The 16,038-nt window shown below is 45.2% G+C and overlaps 1 protein-coding gene across 3 annotated transcripts in view; it reads right to left on the bottom strand.

The window, feature by feature from the left end:
* The window catches only part of NUDT14 (nudix hydrolase 14), a 77,618-nt gene that overhangs the window by 29,627 nt on the left and 31,953 nt on the right, over window positions 1-16,038 (bottom strand). For all 3 annotated transcript variants that reach the window (XM_054970177.1, XM_054970175.1, XM_054970176.1), the window contains exon 2: window positions 7,547-7,590. In XM_054970177.1, the coding sequence (XP_054826152.1) occupies window positions 7,547-7,563 (17 nt within the window). In that variant the 5' untranslated portion in view covers window positions 7,564-7,590. The remainder of the gene's footprint in view (window positions 1-7,546; window positions 7,591-16,038) is intronic.

Below are 16,038 nucleotides of genomic sequence, written 5' to 3'. Positions count from 1 at the left end.
GCAAATAGTCAGAATTGAGAATGAGGCTATTCTTACAGCTCAGAGACCCGGGAGCAGACCCAGTGGCTTCGCCTCTGCAAGCAACCCTTACCGTACCCCGACTCTGCTCTTGCCTCTGCCCTCCTTCGACAATCTCACAAGGTTTGTGTACCGAGGAAATGAAGATGATCAGTAACTCACTCTGCTGTTGTTGAGCAGGGTGGGAGGGTGAGTGAAAGAACTAATAAAATGTGGTTGAAACAAAATGATCTGTGTCTGACCCAACTAACTCCATCTGGCTATGTGGTCCTACACCAACCTCGCAATGGTGGCTGGGGAGGAGGGCTTGCTATTATCCTTTGTGAGTCTGTCACCAAATCCCATTGGTCATATATATGCTTTTACTGCTTTTCGTGGCTTAGATTCTGCACCCATTTCATGTTTGCCTCTCATTTGCGTGTGTGTTTTTGGCAGGCGGATTTAATTCCCATGTGGACAAAGAACCATGTACCTGCCGAGTCAAATACATTACTCAAGCAAAATGATCAAGAGGACATTTTTATAAAAGAGTTAGAACTGTAGCAGAATGGAAAAGTCCAGGAGGTGCCTTTATAATAGTACTGTAATCTACTGCAATGATTACTGTAGGCGTCCTCTTGCTTTTACTGCCCTGTCTTCTACCTTTATCATTCTACTCTGACATTGTTTATAATATGCCCTGCATTAGGCAGTTTGTTGTTTGCAGTTTTCTAACTGTGCAATCCCAGTGCTACTGCCCTGTTCACTGGATGCCTTACGCAGTACGATTGCATTGCTTTTTAATTCTGTAATCTGCTTCGAGTCTCAGTGAGAACGGTGGGCTACAAATCAAACAAATAAGTGCATTATACAGCATCATCATAACCATGTCCAGCAAGATATGAAAGTATAGGTCTGGGTCCCACAAACTGTCAGCAGAAAGAGCTGACGAGTCAGGATCTTCTCCACCTTCCTCTGCCCCCAGACGCCTTTCTAACCATGGAAAGTTTTATCACGGTTGAGAGACTCCGAATGTACTAATAGCTGCATTAGCTACTAGCAGGGAGGGGAAAGAGAACAAGATTGCCCTTTTTGCCTCTGGTGTGAGCAACTTCATCCTCCTCTTCCTCCTCCTCACTGCAGTTGCTTGACTTGAATGGCTATCAGTGCACACAAGTCCCTCTCAGCCCCAGCAATAAACTTTACCAGGGTCAGAAAGCGTTCCAGGGAGAAGGAGAAGGCGGGGGAGGTCCACAATCTTTGTGCCCGTGCAATGCAGGATCCAACCCCTAACACTGAAGACGCAAATTCACACCTCTGTCGCAAGGAGAAAACCCCAGAACCAGAGATGGACTCTCTCTCTCTCTCTCTCTCTCGGACAAATGACAAATGTGTTTATTTAGGATATATCCACGCCAGCTGATTTCATATGCTTTCTTCCAGCAAAATGCTTTTAGTCGCTTGCAAAAATCTATGTCGATCTGGGAAGGGTTTGAGGCCAAGCAATTTTTCATCCTTGTTATCTTTGTGGTGATTCAAATTTAGAACTTTATGGGCACGTTCAAATTGCCTTTTGAGAATCTTAATGTGTCTTTACTAAAAAAGGCAACTTTCTTTTAACATGTACTCACAGTTTAACACACGCTGCGTCACAACTAGGACCACAAAGAAAGAAACAGCCACTAAATAATTCTTTGTTGGCAACAGTTCTCCTGTTGTAGTGTGTGTGTGTAGGGGGGGGGGAAGGGGTGAATAATGGGCAAAAGACTCATGAATGAATCTAAAAAAAAAGGAAGGGGGGGATGCGGTTTTCTGTAATTCTAATCTAAACCATTAATGGCTGCAGATGAATTGATCCCAGGTCCAATCAACCAAGAACTCTTTTTTTTTTTTTTTTGCAAATGCTGTACTGAAATAAACATGAGTTCCCAACAACATACTGCTTTAACTATATAATTCTACAATGGAAAAGGTTCAAGTTACCAATACCTTGGGATAAAATCCTGCCTGGTCCATGCCTGGTACACTTCTATGGGAGGCTAATACAGCCTGCTGTTCCCCCCAAAGTATCCTCAGTGCCTGGTCAGCACTACTCCCAAGATGCTGAAGGCAGAACAATCATTTTAGAACGAGGCTCTCCCACATCGCGCACTGAAGCATTCAATGCCTGCCTCCTCCTCAGGCTTATATAAAGCTGCCATCCTCCAGGCAGTGGCTGGAGATCTGGAATTACAACTGATCTCCATCTGACAGAGATTAGATCCCCTGGAGAACATGGCTGCTTTGGAGGGTGAACTCTATAGCATTATACCCTGTTGAGGTCCCTCCCCCCAAAACCCTCCCCTCCTCAGGCTCCACCCCCAAATCTCCAGGTATTTTCCAAGCTTGTGTTGGCAACTCCAGGCCTATCCCTGCACATGGTGCTGCTCTTGTTTCCGCTAAGCATGGCCTGTGTCCTGGGGGCCTGCAAAGGGCCAGTTACAAGGATAACATGGCAGAGGGGTGTTATAAGCCATTTTGTCCCCACTGGTGAGAACAGTGGGATATAAGTATCTAGATAAATAAAGAGCTCTCCATGCTTCAGGCAAGCAAGATTCTGCTGTTCAGTTTATAGAACCCTACGATGCACGCTAAGGCTCAAATAATGGAGTGCCAGGAGACAAAATGTTGGATTTAAAGAAGGGCTAACGGGCTGACTCTGGGCCAGTCACAACCTCTCAGCCCTAGCCCGCCTCACAGAGTTGTTGTGGGGATAACACGGAACGAACCTATGGCTTGCTGCCTGGAGCGTGTTGCAGGAGAGGAAGAGTACAAAAGTCTTAAAAGTGAATGAAATACATAAGCCTTGAAGAAGCTTCCCATAAAGGAGATGTTCTCAGTGGGGCTACACAGAAATAAATTAGTTGAGGAGGATAGTTTGAACAGTACAATTCAACATATTAGGAGTGCGGGGTTGCAAGCCATTTTTATTCCTGCAAAGAAGTGGGAAGTCTGCACTGTGGAGCATGTTGGATTGGTTTTCTCTCTCTCTCTCTCTGGTTCAACGCTGTGCTTTGCAGTCACTAAAAAAGTTACAGATGACAGCTGCTGTACATGTAAAGGCAACAAATGTTATGTGACCAGAGATGAGTGGCATGACATGTGCACCTTACGCAATCATGTTCCTAGCTATTTTAAAAATGTCCTGTGAAAAAACTCCTATAAAAAAAAATGATAATTGTCAGAAACCTTCTGGAAAACAGATCTCTTGTAAGCATTTTCTCCGTAACCGTTTTAAAACAACCCTAGAGCACTTTTGTTTAAATTAGCAGCAATATTTATGAAGTGTCACTTAATGCAGAAACAATGAAAGAAGTTATGTCTAAAACTGCAAAGCGTAGCAAAAGTAGTACATTCCCAGCAATTCCCTCTGACCTCTCTCATCCACCAAAAGCAACCTTCTCAGAGATCGTTCCCACCCCGGCATTATCCAAGTGAAACACCGAGAACATGATAAGAGTGTTTTTGAAATGCCTTCCCTAGTTCTGAACTGACTTCAGCAGTAGGCATGAAGAGTAAGAATTAAGAGCTGACTTAAACACTTAGCAAGGGCACATGGCATACTGAGAACTGGCAACTCCGTCTTGGGAAATTCCGGGAGATTTGAGGTGGTGCGTCTGGCTATGGCACAGTTTAGGTAGGAGACGGAGCTCAGCAGGGACATGATGCCATGGAGTCAGCCCTCCAAAGCTGCCATTTCCTCCAGAAGAACGGATCTCTGCAGTCTGATCTCAGCAGTCCAGAGATCAACTGATCAACAGTCCAGAGTTCCAGGAGAACGGCAGGCCCCATCTCTATGTGGCCAACCCTAGGCACGGCCCATGCAGGGGTGGGCTACCCCGAGGGAAATGGCATGATGAAACGCATATCCACATCACGTTCTCTTTGTGAAGCCGAGGCTTGCGCTCAGGAAAAACATATTTCGTCTAGCCGAAACCTCCTCCACAACACATATTTATTTAAAAGGTGTTTTCCTCTCCACCACCCCTCCCCATTTGTTGTGCCTTCAGGAAAGCACAACAAATCTATAAAAACACTACAACAAAGCAACGATACATAAAAAACAGCACTGGCTGTTGCTAGTTGAGGTTGGAAGACATGTGTGCCTAGGAATGCCAGGTGCCCGCGGATGGCAGGCAAACTCCCAGAGGTTTGCCCCTTTGAAAGCTGATCACAGGCTCTCAGTGGGAGGAGGCAAGATACCTGGGAACTGCCCGCCACCAGTAGGCACTCCAGGCGAATGGGAGCGCACACCTCCGTGGTGATGTCACTTCCAAAAGAGACGTAATCTCGTGGGAGGGCGGGAACAGGAACACACTTGTTCTTCATGCCATGGCCCAAAATATACTGTTTGGGGCCCATTCTTAAGGAATTGGCCCCGGCGTGAACTGCACACTCCAGCCCCCCCCCCGGCAACAACTTCACTTCTGGAAGTGATGCCATCACAACGGAGGTGCACATGCTTTGCACGCATGCGGGAGATAGAAAGGTAAATACTGCACTCCCCTGTGCCCCGCCTTCCTAATCTCCCATCAGCTGCCAGGGAGACCTGGTCTACATGTGCCCTACATGCACGCCAGTGTGAATGGGGCCCAGTTTCTAATTCAAGCCCAAATCCACACTGATTACCCTGAGTATAAGGAAGAAAACACTGCTTCTGCCACCTCTGCTAAAAGAGCTTCTGGCTTAGGCTCGGTACTCAGTTTAAAGCAGGGGCCCCCAACTTTTTTGAACCTGGAGGAAGCTTTGGAATCCTGATACAGGTTGGTGGGCAGAACCACAAAATGGCTGCCATGGGAGGCAGAGCCGACCACAAAATATCAGGGAGTTGAGGTTATACATAACTCTAATGGTAAATCTTCAAGATTTCAGGCAGAAGCTCTGTTTAACAGGATGACTTTTTAAATGAACATATTGTTTTAAAGAATTTTGTACACACATTGAAGAACTTTGTGCTGTGGTGGCAGCTGCTGCCAAAGCAATTTTTTAAAAGTCTGCACAGCCAATCAGAAGCCCTGTCAGGCAAAAGCCCCAGTGGCCACATTCACTTTCTAAAAACACTTGGTGGGCACCAGGAAAGGTGTCCATGGGCACCATGGCAGGGGACCCCTGGTTTGAAGAAGGGTTCTCTGTTTGCATGATGACTGAACCAACTGCTATAAAGAGACCTGTTCACAAAATGGTGATTGCCCCTACAAGCCTAGGAGAATCCAGAAAGAGTGAAATCAGCAACCAAGTTTACTGAATAAAGTTATAATAATTAGTTGGGTGAGAGAATGAGCAAACTCAAGCAGTTAGAATAATATCAAACATTCCATACAAGGCCCAGCCCTAGAAAGCCCATGAAAAGGAGCTGAATAGGTGCATCATATTCTGTGCAACACTGTGCCACTCAACAGGAAGCAAGCCAAAGAGGTCAAGGGAGAAAAGGGTATACCTACAGGTCCAGGCAAAATTCAATTCCCAGGTCCTATTTACATAGAAAGTGCGTTGTGCAGTTCATTAGATGGAGGCAGTCCTAAGCAAGCAAAAGCCCAACTAGGGAACAGATTCCAGTTTCAGTTATAGATTCAAAACCAAAAGATTATTTTCGTTTGAAGTTTGGAAAGAGAAGAGAGAGCAAGAGGGATGACTGGGTATGCAACCCGACTGGTAGAAGGAAAGGTGGAACAGTTTAGCACCCTGGCAATATTTCCCAGGTCAGAGAGTCGAAACATCCAGTTGGGAGGGGTGGAGGTTTGGGAGCAGTCTCAGACTGATCAGTAACACGTGACCTCAGCAGATAACTGTAAACATTTCAGATTAAACTGTAGATCTTTTGATGGAAAATGCTAAGAAAGGAAAGACCGTTTTCTTGGACAGCGCTAACAAGGCAGGTTTCTCATTTCAACTTTCAGGTTAATGTTTTGCATGGCAATTCTCAACAGTCGCTTTTCATGGACAGTGTGACACCCCCCCCCTCCCCCAATAAGTCATGAACTGTCTGTTCTCTGAGTCTCTGCATTGTTTTCTACATGAACATTGACATTATTGGATGTGATGTCGAGATGTACTTGGCAGTTCTATTTTGTATGTGTCTGTGATTTTTTAAAGTACACCAACATAGCACACAATGGCTTCTAGACCCTTTGCCTTCACATACTGTGGAATTGTATGTCAATCAAACCTAGAATTTCAAATGCAGAAATTTTTGAATATGTACTATATGTATATGTTGCCTTATGTACTATCTGTTGCTTAAATATGTGCTCCTATGTGCTACCTGTGCTTCAAGTATGATCCTACTGGGCAGTTATATGTTGTCTAATGTTAATCCTAGAATTGCTTACGCTCTGTTTCAGCATTTCTTCAACTCTGTATTGGATTTTTGCTATTGTGATGTCTTTGTAAACTTGTATTTATTTACCCTATAGCATTGTTCATGGAACCCCCTTATCCCACACCGGCTCAAAGTGCCAAGGGGGTGGCAACGTATGACTTACCATCCGTGGCTGTCGTACGGCTAAGTGTGTTGGGTTGGGGAAAGCAATGGTGAACTACCCTGTAAAACCTTCACTGCGGGACTCTGCGGATCTCTCTCGACGCGCTATAGGACAGAAAGGCCTGGAGGGGGACGATCTATGGAGTAGCCGAGGATCGAACGCGACTGTGTGGCTTGGATCGGATCGGATTGTTCATGGAAATGCCTTTGATATTGACTCAAGGCAGATTACACAGTACGAGATTAGTACAGTCACGTACTGTGTAATCCACTCAAGGCAGATTACACAGAACGAGACTGTATTAATCTTGTACTGTGTAATCCACCTTGAGTCTCAGTGAGAAAGGTGGACTATAAATAATAGCAATAACAATAACAATGACGATGACGATGATATAGAATTCTTAGTGAGAATACTTCTCAGACAAATGTTCTGGAAAACTAAAACATATTAACAAGATCTAAAGGGTAATTTTTTTTACTGTACGTTTATTTTATTAAAAAATGTCTTTCTTGCTTCATCCACAAACATAAAGCAGCAAGCCAACACAGTAAGTTTCTTAACTCATTTCTTATATGTAATCTTGCTCAGCCAGCCACCACTCTGGTTCAGCCATGCTTATCCTCTACTGCACAGCTAGCTCCCAGATCCTTCACCTCATCATAAGATTATCATTAAGGCAGCAACCACAAGGAGATTTCAAAACAGACCCCAGCGTGGCAGCAGTAAGCAGAGAGAAAACAGAATAAACACACACACGTGCACAAGTTCCAGTGAATCTTACTGTCATCATCACTTCCCAGCCGTTCTTCTCTTTTTACCTTTGTTGCACGCACAATAAAAATGCAGGCATAATGGTAAACATACTGGGGCCTCCTAAGACCCCGTTTCCCTTTCTCTGTTACTACACTGCACATGAAGTGCTTCAAATACTCTCAAGTGCTAAAAAATTATTAGAGAAAGAGCGAGAAGGAGGGAAAGCAAAGGAAAATAATGCTTGTTACCAAATATGTTTCAGCAAAGTTTACCTGTCGTGCGTCTTCATGAAGTCCCAGATCTTTGAAACACCATTCTGGAAAAAAGCCATTATTAATGATTAGCACCGTCTTCGGCTTTATTTCATACAATCAACAATTATTACATTTATATATACACACTTTTCTTCCTCTGGTAGGCAGTGTGGAATTCGCTCTTTTCTCCCTTCTCCATGCTGTGAATTGCCCCGAACTAGACTAGGGAAAAAAGGGCGACCCGTGAGGGGGGGGGCAGTGGTAGTCTCATCTCCTCGGTATTGCAGCGCCTTCTTTTTTCCCTTCTCTCTTGCAACGTTGGCAAAGTGATTACAGTACCCATAGAAGGGAAAGGAGGAGGAGCAGCAAGAGGAAGAATGGCTCCCCCACAACTATCTGCCAAGATGCATCCTGAAAACAGCAAAAAAAGTAAGCTCCATTTGCCCCCTGAAGTGCGAGTGTGGAGGGACTGCAAAGAGCAAGGGAGGAAAAGGTGGGGGAGAGCAGCTGGCCAGCCTCTGGAGAGAATCCCTCCCCTGGCGATTCTCCCCAGCAGAGAATCACAGCGAGTGGCCGTTCTTTGACGGACTACACTTCCCAGGGAAACTTGTGGGAACTCAACATGTGAAGGACACGTGCCGGGCATCTTGTGTAGTTTAGCTCTCAGTGGTTGTTGCTAGGCAACCATAACAGTTTAGCCAGTATTCCAGGCTTGGTTTCTGTCAGTAAAAGGCAGAGGGAGAGGGCAGTTCCCATTCTATGGCTGTTTTGATCTACGAGGGAGGACTCACAGGGCCAGGGCCAGCAACAGTCATCAGACGACTTTATACCACATGACTTTCATGATTCACCCAAGCCTGGTTGCTTCCTACTGCTGAACAACAACTCCTCCCCAAAGCCAGTGTGGTATAGTGGTTAGAGTTTCAGAGTAGGATATGGGAGACCCAAGTTTGAATCACTACTCTGCTGTAGAAGCTCATTGGGCAAATTTGATCCAGTCACGCATACTCGGGCTAACCTACCTCTCAGGGTTTTTGTGAGAATAATATGGACAATGATGTAAATTGCTTTGGGTCTAAATTGTGGAGAAAGGCAGTATATAAATGAAGCAAATTAAAAAACATAGGTGAAGATGGGGGCTAGGTAAAAGGTAAGCATTTTATGAGTTTGAAGGAGAGAAGGATGTAATTGTTATTATTATTGTTTATCTACAGTCTGCCTTGCTCACTGAGATCCAAGGCAGATTACATACTGCAAGTGAATACAATGTAATCAATAGCTAGAACATTCACAGAGTAAAAATATAATATGATCAACAGTTGAGACATTCCATGAAAACAGATACAAGAGGGTATGGTAGCCGCAAATTTGAAACGATAAAGCCAAACACATAGATGAAACCTTTCTGAATTAAAGCATAGGCAATTAACATGAGATCTATAGCAACGCTGAACTGCCCAGTAGGAGCATATGTGCATCAGCAGACAGTACTCAACAGTCTAGTCTACAGGAGACTGCCAGGAGGAGGGAAAGAGAGTGTGGGGAAGGGGATACAGGAAAAGTGGAGCACCCCTTGCAACTCCTTGCAGGTTCCTCAACATGCAACTGGGCCCGGTTCAACCAGCTCCACGCAACTGAGACATAAGGAAGAAGCTGCTGGGGGGGGGGGGTGAGGAGGAAAGGTGAAGACAGGGGGGCAGACAAAGGTGGGTGGGAAGGCGAGAAAGCAGCAGGGGAAAAGGGAAAGGCTATGGGGGGCAGGGAAGGGAAAGAGGGCATGGAGGGGGAAGGGGAAAATGAAATGTCCCCTCCCTCAAGGTCTTGCGGGCCCCCCACTTGTTAATACCTACTCAGTATATTTTTATCCTGCCCATCCTGCTGGGAGCTCAGGGTGGTGCACATCATTCTCCCTGCATTTTATTTTCACAACATGCCTGTGAAGTAGCTTAGGCTGAAAGTGGCATTGACTGGCAGAGCGGGGATTTGAACCTAGGCTTTCCAGATTTTAGTCCTCACCACTGTGCCAGGAGAGTAGCTTCTTTTGGGCGACAGATAAAGCATGACTCCCCTCTTTAAAAAAAATAGTTCAGTGCTGTAGTCACTCACTGGGAGACTTGGCTCCTGGAAGCTACACAGGTTGCAAACCTTGTCATGAAACCTGCTGTGTCCTAATCATGTTCGGGAAGCTCTTACAAGTACCATTCTTGTTTTTTGCTTCCTGCCATGGTGATACACTATTTATGTAGTATATGCCATCTAGGCTTGTCAAGTTGTGGGGAAAAATAAAATACAGTGACATTACTATATAGGGCTGCCAGGTCCCACAGTGGTGATGGGGTTCCCCCTCTCCCACCCTCCACCGCCTGCCACCACTCCCTTGGCTGGGGGGAGGGGGGAGAAGGTGGAGGAACAGGCCTTCCCAGCACACTTCCAGGGTAGTGCAACAACATCACTCCCGCACCCAAATCAGCCCGCTACAAAGCACGGGGATGCTCCCGGGGCCTTCCTAGAAGTGATGTCATCGTGCTGTCCCAGGAGTGAGTACATGAGTTGCGCATGCGCAAAGACTCCAGGAAAAGTGAGTGCGGGATCTCCCCCTCCTGCCAAGATGGTAAGGAAACCTGGCAATCCTATTGCTATGGCACATCCGGGGACAACCATAGAGCTTCAACAGATTCCTAGAGCTCCTCTTTGTCACTTCCGGGTACAACTGACACCACACAGATAAAACTGGGCACAATGACACTCGTACACAGGGTTGCCATGTGTCCTGTTTTCCCCAGACAGTCTGTTATTTTGCCAGACTGTCTGGGGGAAACAAAGTTGAGATACCAGACACCTGTGCGTGTGCCCCTGCTCACCCAACCGCTCCGCCTGTGTGCCCAGGAAGCAGCCAGTCAGTGGCCAGCCAGCTAGCCCACCCAGCCTCTTGCCCTCCAGTGATGACACCACTTCATGATGGGCTGGGAGTGCACAAAGGCAACGAAAAATGATAAGTGTCAGGGCTCATGTCTGGCTTGGAGGGAAGCCATCTGACAACCCTACTTGTATGCCCCCTTGTCTCCACACCTAGCCCTCCCACCAGTTATCCAGCTTGGCAACCCTAATGCTACCCCTCCAAAGAACCTGGTCGAGGCAGCTCACACAGTAAAACATGATAAAAATCATGAAACAGCAAAAAAATAATTAAACTGTTACACACCCAACTGTTAAAAGGCCAACCAAAGAATAAAAACATTCAGAAGCCTAAACTGTTCCTTGCAAAACAGTCCTCAGGATAGAAGCAGACTGTAATTTTTTTTTAAAAATATCAAACCTGGGTAAAAAAAGATGCTTTGGCCTGGCACCTGAAAGAGACTATGGTAGAACCCTTCCAAGGCAGGGCGTTTTTTCAGGGGGAACGTGGTGGAATGGAGTTCCAGCACATCTTGAAAATATTTTCAAGCACAATACACAATAGTGCTTGAAAATAATATTATTTCATAGAAACCTGTGTGTTTCTTCCTCATTTCCCTCTTGAGAGTTCCGCCACCTCTTTTTCCAGGAAAAAAACCCTCTTCCAAGGTATTCCAGAGGTAAAGCCACCACTGAAAAAAACCTTTCTTGGGCACAAGGTTGCCAAGTCTCCCTGACAACTGGTGGGAGGAGGGCGGCACTTACTGGGCTTCTTTGCACAAGTGCTCCCAGCTGGCACATGATGACATCACTGCTGGACGTGACATCATTGCACCGGCCATGGGACTAGTGCTCTCACGCTTCATACAAGGCCAATTCTTTCAGAGTCAGCCTGTTCGTGGCTGAAATAGGCCCTGTATGATGTGCAGGAGCACTGCTGCCACCAGTGTGAGGGTGTCACTTCCAGAAGTGACATTGTCGTTTCTGGCTGGGAGCACGTGTCACGCACATTTGCTCCGGTTGCCTGCCATTGGCAGATGATCACTGGGTGGCTTGCTACCTTCTGTGATTGCCAGCAATTGGTGGGAAGGGGGCGAACTGCTAGGAGTTTTGCCCATCACCGGTGGGCACTTGTGAACCCTACTTGGGCAACAACTGTCTCACTTCTGCTGGCAGGGAAAGAAAGCAGGGCTTGAGAGGGGGGATTTTAAAGCGGTGGATATCTGGACCACCCTCCTCTTGCTCTGGGGGTTGAGTTTCCGCAATCATTAATTTACCTTTTTTGACAAGCAACTGAGGTAAAAAAGTCATCATGTTTTAGCCCATATGGCCCTTGCTCACAACACAACAAGCATATACATTTTTTAAAAATGTATTTTTACCTCATGAAGTTGTGGGAAACAATTTGAAAACCTTCAGCCAGGTACACAAAGAAAGAAATTGAGCTACTGGGTGGGCGAACGCAGGCCTGAAGGCTTAGATACAGATCTGTCAGGACAACTGAACACAGAACAGTTGGTGGGGATTAGATAACTACCACATAGCCTTGGACAATAATCTTCTAAGCTTTGTAAATTTAACTGAAGGATCCCTTCCCCCACCACCACCTCTCTTGGAAAGGGCGAGAGTTTGCCTACTGGCTGGGTTTGATCATAACTTTCACAGTTGAGATGATGAAACAGTTGTTGCTGAGGAGGAACTCCTTATCATAGGCACCATTGCAGTATCTGTTAAAAACTGGAAGGATTTGCAAAGGGAAAATGCCTTTGGTGGAACACACCGTGATGACGGAAAAGACGTTTACGGATGCAAATGAGTAACACGGAAGCAAGGAGGTTCTGAACTGGATACTAATGACATGCCAGCCAAGCTTTCAGCTAATAAATTATAGTCAATATGAAAAATTCAGCTCTCTCTCCCACCCCCCACCTTGGGGTCCACCGCCTTCAGAAACCTCCTTTGAATGCCACCACTTTCCACTGATACCCATGTCTCGGAGCTTTTATTGCATGTGTTAACTTATGCTAACCAAGTCATCTGCTTTGGCTGGAGTACAGATATGAGGGCCCAGGAAGAACTCCAGAAAAAACTGGGGGGGATTGTTTCTCCACCCCCCCCCCGGGATCTCATTTTCTATTTCTCCGATGGAAAAATGAGGAAATTCAGGGGGATTCTGAAAAGAAACTCTTACGAGCTATTTCTTTTTTTAGAATGAGTGAAACGCTTCTTAAAGCAAGGCTTTTCACACTAAAAATGTTTAGCATGAAAAAGTTTGAAGATTTTTTTTTTAGTTTTATTGGAAAATTCTGAAGAGCAATGAAAAAAAACCTGTGAAAAGCTTTCTTTTTCTGAGTGAGGAAAACCTTGCCTAATAAAGCATTTCACTCATTCCAAATTTACAGCATGAAACTGTCTGGGGACTTTCACATTTTTTCCAATGGTGGAGAACTGAAGGGGGAAAAAAACCTCTTATACTGTTGACCTATACAATATTTTCAAGATTTGTTCAAATGTAATAATTTGGCAACAATTAATAAGCTACAAGGGGCAGAAACTGGTACATTTACCAAAGCTTAAAGGTCCAATGGCAAGGCTGTTGCCATGACACAATCTGCTCATGTTATTACAGAAATCCTGGTGTTTTACTTGTGTTTGGGGTGGGGGGTATGTGAAAATGGTGTGTACTTGACTGACTGTCGTGAATTAAAGGTTAAGAACCATGAGGAAGGAGGCACCAAAGACCCTTAGATGGGTGACCATCAACCATATTTCTCCACTTTCCCGCTCTTTCCATCATTTTTTAATCAGTGTCCCATCAGTTTTGTGGAAAGCATAGTTTTTGCCCAGACATAACTCAGTTGTATCCTACAAGTATCAGTTTGTGAGGGTCTTTTGATCTACAGTAATGAAGTTATAAATAGATTAACACTATAGAGGCATATGTATGGCTCTGCTTATCCCTACACACCGATCAGATAACGCTGTAAAGGTATCTGGTGGTTATCTCCAGTAATATCCAATTTTACTTGGCCAGCTTGCACCTGTTCAAATAAATAAAGCAATAAACAAATGAAACAGTCCAACATCCCATTGTTTGCAGTGGCAGAAACTCAAATGAGTGCCCATTTGAGTATTACTGTAATTTGAATCCAGCTATAGGCAGCTGAGTTTCTATTGTGCCAAATGCCAGGCTCCTTGCTAACAGTCCGGTTGGAAACCTGCTAATTATTAATAGCAGGTAAATAGTTACCAGTGGCCATACAGCTCTGTGTACTTTGCAGCACAGTAAAACCAACGGGCTACTGGTGATTTTATCAAGAAATAGGCAAGATCACAGCGCTGATGTACCTGTCTTGTGTTTAACAAATTTGTATATTTATTGCATAAAGCAGAGATAGGCAACTTGGAAATCAGTGCAACTTCTGGCAAGTTCTCAACAGCAGTTTCCCTAGCAATGAGGAGGGCTGTTAGATTTATCAGGCAGTGCTTGGCAACTGGGGGAGGGCTGTGGGTGGGCATATGGGGGGGGGAGTGCAACACCAGCTGCAGTATCACATCATGCCTGGTAAAGAAACAGAAGTCACAAAGGTAGCTTTAGGAATTTTGGAAGCCCTACGGTTTTACCACAGAGTTTCCAGCAATTCCAAGAACCACCCTATGACACTTCTGGTTTTCCGCAGAAGTGATGTGACACAACACATGATGCTGTGGGCATTTAACGTTTTTCTCCCACTGCCACTCAGAGTGAGGGGCACAGCATCCCTTGCCCCCACGGGGGGAATGGGACCCCCTGACTTCAGCCACGTTCTAAGAGTCTTTACCTGTGCCTTTGAAGATATGAACAAAGTGCATAATAAGGAGGGGTGGGTGGGCTCTGCTAAAAGTTCTGTTGTTATTCATGTAAGGGGCACTAAGAGCTTTGTATTTGTGCTTTGGCTTGTTGGCTACCCCTTGTTCAGCACAAAATGTGGTTCCTGTTAGTTCCATTATAGTAAAGCACAAGCTTGTGTACTTTTTGCATCAGAACCAGTACATGTATTTGTAGTAGCAACATGTGGCTCCAGGCCAAATCTCCAGCTAGTGCTAGTCCAAAATGCTGTCTAAAAACAATGAGAATATTGGAGCTGCAGCCTTACAGCCTACCCATCCCCAGAGCTCTATTTCAACAAGCGCATATTCACTTTGTTGTTAGGTGCCACAACTGAGAAGGCCCTGCTCCAAGAGGATGATATGGCGAAATAGACCCCAGGTCGGATCTCTTCCTTAGGCCTTAAATTACTGATTTCCCTTGCCCCCCCCCCCCATTTCCCCCTTCTGTTCACCTTTCTATGCCGCCTTTCCACCCAAATAGGGTTCCCAAAATGACTGAACATCAAAATATTAAAAACATTTAAAATATTAGAGTAGCAATTAAAATATTTAGACAATTCACTAAGAATGTGTAACCATACAAACAACACACAACTAAGAGTTATTGGGAGTACACGAAACAAAAAAAGTCTTCATTTGTTGGCAGAGGACAATGTCAGAGGGAGACAGAGGAATCCCCATGGGGAGGGAGTTCCAAAGTTTTGCTGCCATGATCAAAAATACCCTTCCTTGGGCTGCCACGCATCAGTCTTATTTAGTAGGGGCAACAAAAACAGGGCCTCTGAAGATGACCGGAGTGGACAGGCAGGTTCACACATGAGAGAAGGCAATCTGCCTTTGCAAAGAGGAAAGTTGTATTTTTGTGCATATTGGTGCTTCCCCTTTATAATCAAAACTCTCTCCCCTTCCCTTGTGCCTGGCTCTATTGTGTGGATTTCACTATCTGCATGGAAACCAGCTCATATGAGGAAAAGCAGTCTAACTACACCATCCAGGTATTGTCGAAGACTTTCAAGGCCGGAGAACGATGGTTGTTGTGGGTTTTCTGGCCCGGAAAACCCACAACAACCATCATACACCATCCAGGGTTTAACCAGTAAATCAAAACTATCTTGTAATCTGTGCTGCCTCTAGAATTTTTTAAAAATTATAGCTTGAAGCTTCATGGAAAAACACAGGCTTAGCGTGTCGAAGGTCCAATGATCCAACACTGGCAGCTCCAGTTAGAAGAATCTTGGACAGCAGGTGTGGGAAAGACGCAACACGCTGGAGAGCTGCTTGCCAGGTGGTGAGGTAGATGGCCCAATGGCCTGACGGTATAAGGCAGCTGCATATATTCATATACTGCCTTGAAGATGTTGCTTCTTCCCTCGGTCATTCTGTTCTGGCCATAGAAAGCTGAACTCTTGAGCAGGAAAAAAAAAAGGGCAGATATATGCATGAACAGACAGTGTGTGCGCATGTGCACGTGCGGGGGTATTTGGCCATCTTTATGCTCTGTACAAATCCTTTGTTCTTTCTCTGCTTGCCTTGCTGCCCTCTCGGCTCTCATCGGGTGAAAATGCCATTTCGTTTATCCATTTTCCATTTTAGCTTAATGGAAATTGATTTTCACATCTACAGTAGCTTGCAAGAGAGGACGAATTGGGATTTCATAATTGGATGGATTTTTTTTTCCGGCATCTGCATTATTAATGCCAGTTACTGTCATGTAAAGTCAACAGCTAACATCTCCAGTGACTATG

The sequence above is a fragment of the Eublepharis macularius genome, chromosome 2 (assembly GCF_028583425.1).
Source record: "Eublepharis macularius isolate TG4126 chromosome 2, MPM_Emac_v1.0, whole genome shotgun sequence".
NCBI lineage: Eukaryota > Metazoa > Chordata > Lepidosauria > Squamata > Eublepharidae > Eublepharis > Eublepharis macularius.
This window is presented reverse-complemented; position numbering and strand designations above follow the sequence as displayed.